We start from the raw sequence: 9,408 nt of genomic DNA, 5'->3' as shown, positions 1-9,408 counted from the left end.
GGCGACCAGCTGCCCACTCGCGCCCGGGCTCTCGCACAGGCGGGGCACCGGCTGCCCCTGCGCCGCGCTCACCTTTCTGGCAGTGGCTGTGTGTCCAGCAGCGCTCCACGAACTGCCCGTTGATGACGGTGGCTGGGCAGCTGGTCTTGCCCTTGGCGGTGCCCGGGCAGATGTCCCCACACTCCTCGTTGTCGTCTTTGTTGAGCACGATGTAGTTGTCCTCCACGGAGTCCAGGATGCGCGACCAGTCGATGGTGGCCAGGTAACACAGCTCGTTGTTCTTCTCGATGCGGACGGAGCCCCGGGTGATGTTCATGAGGCTGTACAGGCCGAGCTCCTTGAGGTGGACCATCTCGAAGACAACCAGCGCGTAGTTGAAGAAGAGGCGCGAGCCCCGGATGACCGTGAGGTTGGGGAACAGGTCCTTGAGGCTCTCCAGCCCGTAGACCCGGAAGAGCAGCAGGTAGTCGGTGATCATGGTGAGCTTGGGGAAGCTGAGGTCCCGGAAGTCCTCGGGCCTCGTCTTGAACATCAGCAGTATCTGCAGGTGGCCCTCGATGACGGAGCAGTTCGCCAGCTCGTGGAGTCTCGTGAGGTTGTTCCGAATGTCCATGCCGGGACACACTGGGGGAAAGGAGCAGAGAGCGGGCGGGTGAGAAGCCGGCGTGGACAGGGCAGGGGTCGCTGCAGGGGCAGCTCCGGGGGCGCGGCCCACGTGCCCGGGGCGCCACGCTCCCTGCGCCACCCCGAAGCCCGAGTCGCGCCGGAGAAGGGGCCCCGCGGTTTCCCTCGGCGCTCGGCCCACAGATCCACTCCCGCGAGCGTCCGTGCCTCGCTCGCTCCTTCGAACGGCAGAGGAAAGAGACCCCCGCAGTGCCCACCGTGACGCAGGGGACACAGTGGGATTACAGGGGGCTGAGTAAGGCGGCAGGTGTGGCGAGGAAGGGCCCCCCCGGAGGCAGCCCGGGAGCTCCGGCAACGGGTCGGGAGGACAAAGGCGCCCACGGCGGAAACGGTGGGCGCTGCCGGGCTCCCCTGTGGGTCTCCCGCTCGGCTCCCTCCTCCGTCGCTGGGTCCCCTTTGCCCGGGTGTGGCAAGGGTTCCCAGAGAGCGGGCACCGAGGTGGACCTGGCCTGCTTCGGCGCCCCCAGGCTGCCCACGACCCCGCACTGCCCGCGTCCCAGCCCTCCACCCCCGACCCCGCCGTGAGCCGTCCGGCGAGGCCTTGGGCCACGCCCGGCATGCGGCTAACGTCACCTGTTTGGCTGCTGCTCCTTCTCCCAAACCTACCGGTCATCTCCAGCCTCTGCCTCCGTGCCCCAGACAGGGCAGGGCGGGCAGGCGTGATTCATGAGCATTCAGGCAGCAAACAGTCCCACCCTGCGGTCAGTCTCCCACGAGCCTGCGCTCCGCCGGCCGGCCGGAGCAGCCAGCGGCCGCGTGTGCGCCTGCGTGCCGCGTCCCAGTAAAACTTTATTTGCAAAGGCGGCAGTGGGCGCCGTTCTGCCCTCGGGCTGCAGCGGGCAACGCTCGCCCTGTGCACGGCTGCCCGTCGGCGCTGCCCGCACCCCGCGCTGGATCCCGCCGGCCGCGCGTGGCCAAGACCGGGGCGCTGCTCCCCCGGCTCTGGTCACGGGCGGCGGCACCCGCGGCACGAGGCCGCCTGTGCGGCAGGGCAGCGCAGCCCCGGGACGGACGACCTCGCCTCAGCGCCCTCCTAAGCCCAGCTCCTCACACTGCGGGTCCCCATTCGGAGGGGCCAGCAAAAGGGGGGCGCCGGGTCTGTGGTGGGCCGGGGCGCTTTGGCGGCCGAGCACCAGGGCGCGGCGACGTCAGCACCAGGCCCGCGGCACACAGAGGAGTGAGTGCAGCCGCTGCTGCCGTCGGAACGTCCGGCTCAGATCCAGGCCGCCTCCCGCAGACGCTCATCTCCTCTCCGCCGAACGCCTCTGTGGGCCTCTCTCTTGTCCTGTGCCCCTTACACTCAAGGTGACGCTCATCAGAACTGTTCAGACAGTTTCTTCCCATCAACACACCCACTCACGCGCCACGTCGGCTTAACGAGTGACAGGGGAGGTGGCAGCAAAGGGCTGCGGGCCCCGGAGAGATCGACGGAGCTCTTTGGCCCGTTCTGGGGCAGTCAAGGAGGGCTTCCTGGAGGAGGTAACGCCGGGATTAAAGTCTCCACCAACCATGCAATAAAAATTACTCAGTCTGCACTGAAAGGCACAAAACGTTCAGGGTGTGCTGTGGGTGAGCAGGGTGCTAGGGCCCGGGAAAAAGCGAGCAGGACCCTAGATGGCATCTCACAGTTTCTTTAACAGAGGCAGAAAGAAGGGAGAAAAGAAACAGGTGAAATCGAGTCTATTTTATTTAACCCAGCATATCCCAAACTTCATTTCACAACATAAGCAATACCTAAACAGATCCCCTCTGGGGACTTTCTCACCCTGTGCCTCCCAAGCGCGGTTTGACGTGGGCAGCCTGTCTCCGGTGCTAACGTTTCATCAGAAACACTCAGCCTGCACAAGCAGCGTCCACAACACGTACCGCTGAGAGCTTCAGCAGTGAAACGCGGCTAGAACTTATGCCAGACACACTAAGGGCTTTTCAATAGCAGAACTGAGGGTTCTTTGCTGAACTAAAGTGAAAAACTTTCCATTTGCACCTAAATGAGATAAAAATTGCGGCCCGTGACCCTGGCCACGGTTTCCCAAGCCCCTGGGCTCAGCAGAGGCCGGCCGGAGACAGGGCGCGTCTGGAGCAGCAGGACGTTCTGGTGGACAAGTGCTGGCCCCGAGTTTCCCGCCTGGCCAGTGGCCTCCGACAACGTCCACGGAGGGAAGAGGGGCGGCAGACCCCTCGTCAAGGGCCCGTCCCCCGGGCTTTCCCGAGGGAGCACGTAGCCAGCGAGAAGCCCGCGCACAGGACACCCCTTCCTCGCCGATGACCAGCGCCCCCCTCAAGCTCACATTCTCCAGACGCTCCCTGGCGACCGCGCTCCCTGGCCACATGACTTTCTCTGCATTCTTTCCAGGCTTAAGCATCACTTCCCCTAAATCCAGGGGTCCTGCGCCGACAGAGGTCAGGGGCCAGGTGGCCACCCATGCCGGCTTCGGGGAGGACAAGAGGCCCAGCCCAGCTCCCACACCCGCCCGCTGGGAACGCCGACCGCATCCTCGGTCTCTGGGCGCCAGCTTCCTCACCTGTAAACACGCGTCACGTGACGAAGGCGTGGAGGCACAGGTGGCTGGGCCTGGCCGCCGCCTCAGGCTTCACTCTGGCGTCCGTGCAACCCCGTCCAGACTGACTGCTTCAGAAATGACACCTCAGTCACTCGGGGTAACCAGACACCCTAAGGCTCTCCCTGGCTGGAGGACTGACCCCCAGCACCATGCCTCAGAGAAGGGGGACGGAGAAACTGGGATGCAGCAGCCGCAGCCGGGCCCGAGCTCAGCCCCCGGCGCCGGCGAGTCGGCCTTGCAGCCACTCCCTTCAACCCAAGGCTGCTGGGCGCCGTCCGGGCGAGGGGGCGGCGGGATGGACAGGGGGTGTCAGGCAGCAGAGGGAACCGACCAAGCGTGAGACAAAAGCGCACGCACTGGGGCTCGCGCTGCCCAGGCGCTGTGTGACCTCAGGCAAATGGCTTCACCTCTCTGGACTTGAACCTGGCCAGTGTCGCTGGGGTGGGAGAGCTGGTGGTGGTGGGCGTGAGGACGAACGTCAGGGGGAGCCCGCTCTGAACGGGCCCCGAGACCTGTGCAGACCACGGGGGCTGGAGGCGTAGACAGAAGCCCCCACCGAGGGGGCACTCGATGGTCCAAACGCAGGTTCCCTGGCAGGGGCCTAGTGCCCAGGTAGGTTCGCACATGTCCTGTGCCTGTGCAGCCGTGAGCCCAGCTCTGTGCACACCACCCCAGCCTGAGCCAACACAGCCGAGCAGCAGAGGCCGCCTCTGTCGATTAGGGCCTGGGCACGACGCCGCGGGCACAGTGGGCCCCGACCAGCAGCAGTGGCATCCGGGCGCGGGACCTGTGAGCTGCGCGGCTCCCCCGGGCTCCAGGGCAGACATTCTGGGTGCGGGCCCAGGAATCTGTGCTGTCCTGTACCCCCAGGGGAGCGGATACAGGCTCCAGCAGGGGCTAGCAACTTCCACAAAGGGCCGGTAAAAGAGTTCCCATTTTATGGGTGATGCAGTCTGGGTCTCAACTACCCAGCTCTATCTTTGTAGCACTAAAACCATGATAACGGTTTGCTGTGCTCCAATAAAACCTTATTCAGACATTCTCAAATTCAGATTTCCTCTAATTTTCGTGTGTCACAAAATAACAGTAGTTTTTGCTCAGCCATTTGAAGCTGTAACCACCGTGCTCAGCTCAGGAACCACACAAAGCTGTGTCCTGCCAGATGTGCCTCCCCGGGCGGCCAGACACGAATGGGTGGAATACTATGCAGCTGTGAAAAGGGGCGAGAACGCTCCTTATAGATGATATGGAAAGCCAGAACAGAGCAGGGAGAAAACCAGGCTGTGTGATATACTATCATGTATGTAAAAATGGGGGGTGAGAGGGAGGGAAATAGATATCCCGTTGCCTTATATACGCAAGCACTGTTTTGTAAGAAGGTAAACACACACACATTATCACATTGGCTGCTTCCAGTGAGCAGAAATAGGTAACCAGGGGTCAGAAGGAAAAGAGAATGTCACTACCAATGATCTGAAACTGGATCTTATAATCTAAAAGTCATCCACAAATTAAATGGGAATAAAAATGAATAAAAAGCAAGGAAGTGAGGCTTGAACAGGCCTCGCGCTGGCAGGCGGCCAGGAGAGATGTGGAAATCAAAGAAAAGCCTGGGAAAGAAGTAACCGAAGATGCCTCCAGTGGCTTCTGTCGCCGGTGGGTCTCCACCCTTGCGCCCAGCCACCTTCCCCACACAGCCGAGCGCGCGGCTTTGGAAAGTGCCTGCCTGGCACGGAGGCCTTGGGGACAAGCGAGGGGACAGGCTCCCAGCGCCCACGCGGCGGGCGCCCGATCAACCTGGAGGGGCAAACCAGCAAACCCCCAAGAAGGCTCAGACACGAAACCGAATCTTTCTCACCTGTCCACCCGGATGCATGTCCAGTCTCCATTTTGCAACAGACCAGCAAATCGTGGCCGGCTGGAAATTCCCACACCCGCACATCCAAAAGCCGCTCCCCGCCCTGGCGGGGCGGGACCCCTCTCTGCAGCAGGTTTCCAGCTGAACTTCCTGGGGACGAGGACAAGCCCAGTGCGCGGGGCTGCACACGGCGCCGACAGACCCACATCCACGCGCTTATGTCCAGCACCAGGCCCTCCCGACGCCCCCGGGCTCCGACTCGGCACGCGCAGGGCCGGCTCCTGCAAACCGCTGCACGGTGCTTCCGTCATACGTCACTACGTCAGACGCCAGGCGCCATATGCCATACGCCATACGTCACCTGGCTTGTCACATTTCTCAGGCGTCATCCTGTGCAACGCAGCTCGTGTCACTCACATTGAGCCAGCCACAGCGCCCGGCCCACCCTGGGCCGAGCCAGCCGACTCCTGCGGGCTCCCCGCAGGCCCAGGCAGCCTCCTCGCCCGCCCGTCCGCCTGGCTACCCGAGGGCAGTGTCCATGCTGGGACGGGGTCATGATAAGTCGCAAAGTCAAAAAGAAACAAATGCAAAGACCCTAAAACACGCGCCACGTAATCACAAAAAGGGCGCCTGTTTCAACCCTCCGGGCTGTGTGACTCCGTGGGGGGAGCAGAGGAAGAGGCTGGAAGGGGGGCGGGGGGCAGGTGTTCAGAATGCTCGGTGCCGGGGCGCTCTGCAAACGCCCACCTTTGTGAGCTGGGGGTTTCCAATAAACTTTAGCAGCTAGGGGAATTCACACATATGGGGTCTGCAAACAATGGGGATCTAATGAGTATTTAGACTTAAACGCTTGATTTTAAGACTACTGACCCAATGATAAGACAGCCTCAAAGTCCAGAGAGAGCTACAGAGATGACTGCAGAGATGTGGGGGCCGGGGGCCGCGGTGTGAACATGAGGGCCAGGGACTGTCGCGGGATGGGACTGCCCTGCATCTTGGTTGTGTGGGTGGCCCCACATCCCTGCCGTGGGTCCAAAGTCAGAAAACCGTACCCCCCGGGAGTGAATTTTGCCGGATAATCTAATGTGAGAGTTTAAAGAAGGGCCAAGCTGGCAGTGCGTGCAGTCACCTCCCAGGACAGCGGACCTGGCAAAGCACTGCGTTTTCTCTGAACTTCTGTAACTTTTTTGCAACGGGAATACACTATGTGTCATTGTAACTTAAAAATCATCCATATAGTCCAATTAAAAAGCATTAACTGGGCCCTCCCTGGGGGCGCAGCGGGTTAAAGTGCAGCACTGGGAAGCTACCGCAGCCACTGCAGCACAAGTTCGATCCCAGGGAGGGGCCCCAGGGAGGTCCCGGAGGCGCGGCAGACCCCTCCTGTCTCCCCGCTGCCCCCTCAGCAGTGGGTTTCAGTACCTCCGCCTGCCCTGCTCCCCGCTCTGTCTCTGGGGAGTCCTCTCACAGCCCCTACACCTCTGGCCTGTACCCCGGTTCTGTGTGCATAATCAATAAATCTTTTTTTTTTTTTAAAAAGCATTAACCAAGCCAGCCCCCTGTATTAAACACAAGGGGGATTGAGAAGAAGCCTCACCACATCACCACTTCTTTTGGTTCCAGGGTGACAGCCGGCGGCTATGCAAATAAGTGAGCCCTAAGATCACTTACTAACGAGGGTGCATCACTCTCCTTTCTCGCAAGGGAACCCACTATGCGGTGCAGCCAGCGGGTCAGTGTCTCTCCTGCAGTTTCCTCTGTCGAGGGGAACAGCAGCACCCCGCTGCCTCACTCACATACTGGACTCACACATTGCACTGGGGCAGCACAAGCTCTGGGCATGGCCCCGGGCTCCTCCGGCAGGCAGCTGGTCCAAGCCAGGAGCCAGCAAGCGCTCCCTGTCAAGGGCCACCGTGTAAATATTTTCGTGAGCCCTGGGATTGCAACAGCTTGACTCTGCCCTGACGGCACAAAGGCAGCCGCGTGACGCGTAAGCGAGTGTGGGGGACCTGTGCCAATAAAACTTTATTTACAAAAGCAGGTGCCATTTGCCCTCAAGGTGAGGTTTTCTGGCCCCTGTTCCAGATGCGGGCTTTGACTATATGTAAATCCAGAAGTGGGCAGAGAAAGGCCCGGAGCAGGATTGGTCCTGCGTGAAGAAAGGCCGCTCAGGGAGGCCAGGTGCGGCGAGCGCTGGCTGGAGACTCGCTTTCCGGGAGGGCGGGCGCAGGCCGCCAAGCCCCGGAGGTCAGCCGGGGAAAGGCTGCGTCTTCACCCGGAGGCCAGGGGGCACCTCTGAGCTGGCAGCATAGCTCCGAGGGCTTAAGGGCGGGAAGAGAAAGGCTCTTAGGCGGCCGACAGCGCGGCGAGAGCAGGGAGCCGACAGTGTCCACAGACCTTTCTGGCTGCCACGAGAGGAGCTGCCACTGGCATCTAGTGGGCACAGAGCAGGGTGCTGCTGACACAACTTAAAATACACAGGCGGCCCCCAACCAAGACTTAGCCGAGCCCCGTGTCAGGGGAACGACGGGGAGGGCCCGCCCTAACTTTAAGAATGGACTCTTAGATGCTGGGGTGTGGCAAGGGGGGCACCCCAAGGCTTCTGCGAGGGAATGAGTGGGGCAGGGCCAGGGCCGCAGGGGAGAAGCAAAGATCCGGAGTAACCCGGGAGGCGATGGAGCAGGCAGGAGTTCTGCTCTGGGGACCACAGTGCCCGCGCGCCTGGCAGCTTCTCACGCCGCCCCAAGAACCCGCCCCAAGAACCGGGGGGCTGCAGAAGCAAGCGGCGCACATTTCAGGCGGCCGGCTCCCTGGACTCCGAAAGCGCTGCGGGTTTCGCTATAAGCAGCCCCGCGCCGCCTCCCGTGACCCGGCCAGGCCAGCCAGTGCGGGCGCAGGGAGGGGTTCACCCTGCCCAGCTCTGGGAAGCGGCAGCCAGCCCCGCCTGACACCTCCTAGAAAGAGTCCCGTGGTCCTTACAGTCCGCACCGACCCCCCCCCCCCGCGCCCCACCCGCGAGGCCGGGGGCCCTGGTGTCGGTCCTGCCCCGCCGTCCCCTCATCTGCTGCCGCCCTCAGTGGGGGGGCGCACCTGCGGCAGGGCACCGCACCCCGGGGGTGGCAGGGACGAAGAAGCCCAGGGGAGCGGGAGAGGGGCTCACCCCCACTGCCGCCCCTCAGGCCCTGCCCGGGGCTCTGAAACGCAGCAGCGCGAGTGGAGGAGACAGAGCCTCTGCCCCGCGGAGGCCGGACAGCGAAGGGAAAACCACCTGCTGGCCCCGAAGCACCGAGGCCGCAGTCCCCAGGCCCACGGGGAAGAAGCGTGGGGGCCGCGCGGGCCCCACACAGCCTGGCCGCCGTCCACCTCGTTTTGGAGGGTCCTGACAAGAGCCCTCGCTGGGCGCCCCTGTAGGCCAGGCCCTCGCTGGCCTGAGCCTGGGTCTGCTCCTTTGCCCGACCCTCCTCAGCTGGCTTCCTTTTATGGAGAAACCTGAAGTAACTGGAGATTCTCTGCAGGCCAGCCTCAGGCCGCGTCCGGCTGCATTCTCTGCAGGGGCCCTGCGGTCCTGGTGCCCACGCCCAGGGGGAGCCAGCGTGAAGCCCCTCAAGGCGCCAGGGCTGGTGGACCGGAGGGGGAGGCCCCGGCTTAGGGTGTCCCGAGACCTGAGCCCAGGCCCGGCTGCTCAACAGCCCTTCCGGACAGGTGGAGGGAGGGGAGAGGCTGCTTGTCCAGGAGGCAGAGGACAGCCACTGGGCGCCTGGACGGAGACCACAGGGCTTTGAGGCTGGCTCGGGGCTGAGCAGAGTGAGCGCTGCGTCCCCCTCGGGCTGTTTCTACTGCTCCGAGAAAGAGAGGAGGAGCTCTATCAGCCTGCCGGCCCCCATGAGGGTCGGGGGGGGGGGTTAGGTTGGCCCGGGGGGTTGGGGGCCCCCGGTTCCCGTAGTTACGATAAAAGCCACCAGCGCTTGTGCGGCTACAAGCGCGGTTGCCAAGGCGCGGGAGTTGGCCCCGGACATCTGGAAACAGAACCGAAGAGTAAACAGGGAACTGGAGTGGGGCTTCCTGGGCCCAGACCGGGCAGGGCCGCCGAGGCCCCGGCGGCAGGGAGCCCCCACCGCGTCCGGGACATGTGGTGGCCGCCAGGACCCGCCCCGGGACCCCAGTTCTCGAGGGCCACCCCAGTTCTCGAGGGACCGCGAGCCGGTGGAGGCGCAGGGCCCCAGGCCCGCGGGGGTCGGGCGCGCTCGGAGAGGCGCGGGGCGGGCACTGGGGCAAGGTTCCTCCACCCCGCGCCGGCACGGCCCG

The 9,408-nt window shown here is 63.3% G+C and overlaps 1 protein-coding gene across 1 annotated transcript in view; it reads right to left on the bottom strand.

Moving 5' to 3' along the window:
* Window positions 1-1,243, bottom strand: part of LOC101634182 — a 48,766-nt gene extending 47,523 nt beyond the window's left edge. The window contains exon 1 of the mRNA XM_012729456.1: window positions 38-1,243. Within this exon, the coding sequence (XP_012584910.1) occupies window positions 38-1,243 (1,206 nt within the window). The remainder of the gene's footprint in view (window positions 1-37) is intronic.
* Between the last annotated feature and the right edge of the window lie 8,165 nt (window positions 1,244-9,408).

The sequence above is a fragment of the Condylura cristata genome, unplaced genomic scaffold, assembly GCF_000260355.1.
Source record: "Condylura cristata isolate star-nosed mole 26May11 unplaced genomic scaffold, ConCri1.0 scaffold00025, whole genome shotgun sequence".
Lineage (NCBI taxonomy): Eukaryota > Metazoa > Chordata > Mammalia > Eulipotyphla > Talpidae > Condylura > Condylura cristata.
The sequence above is the reverse complement of the archived record's forward strand: the minus strand, read 5'-3'. Positions and strand labels throughout refer to the sequence as shown.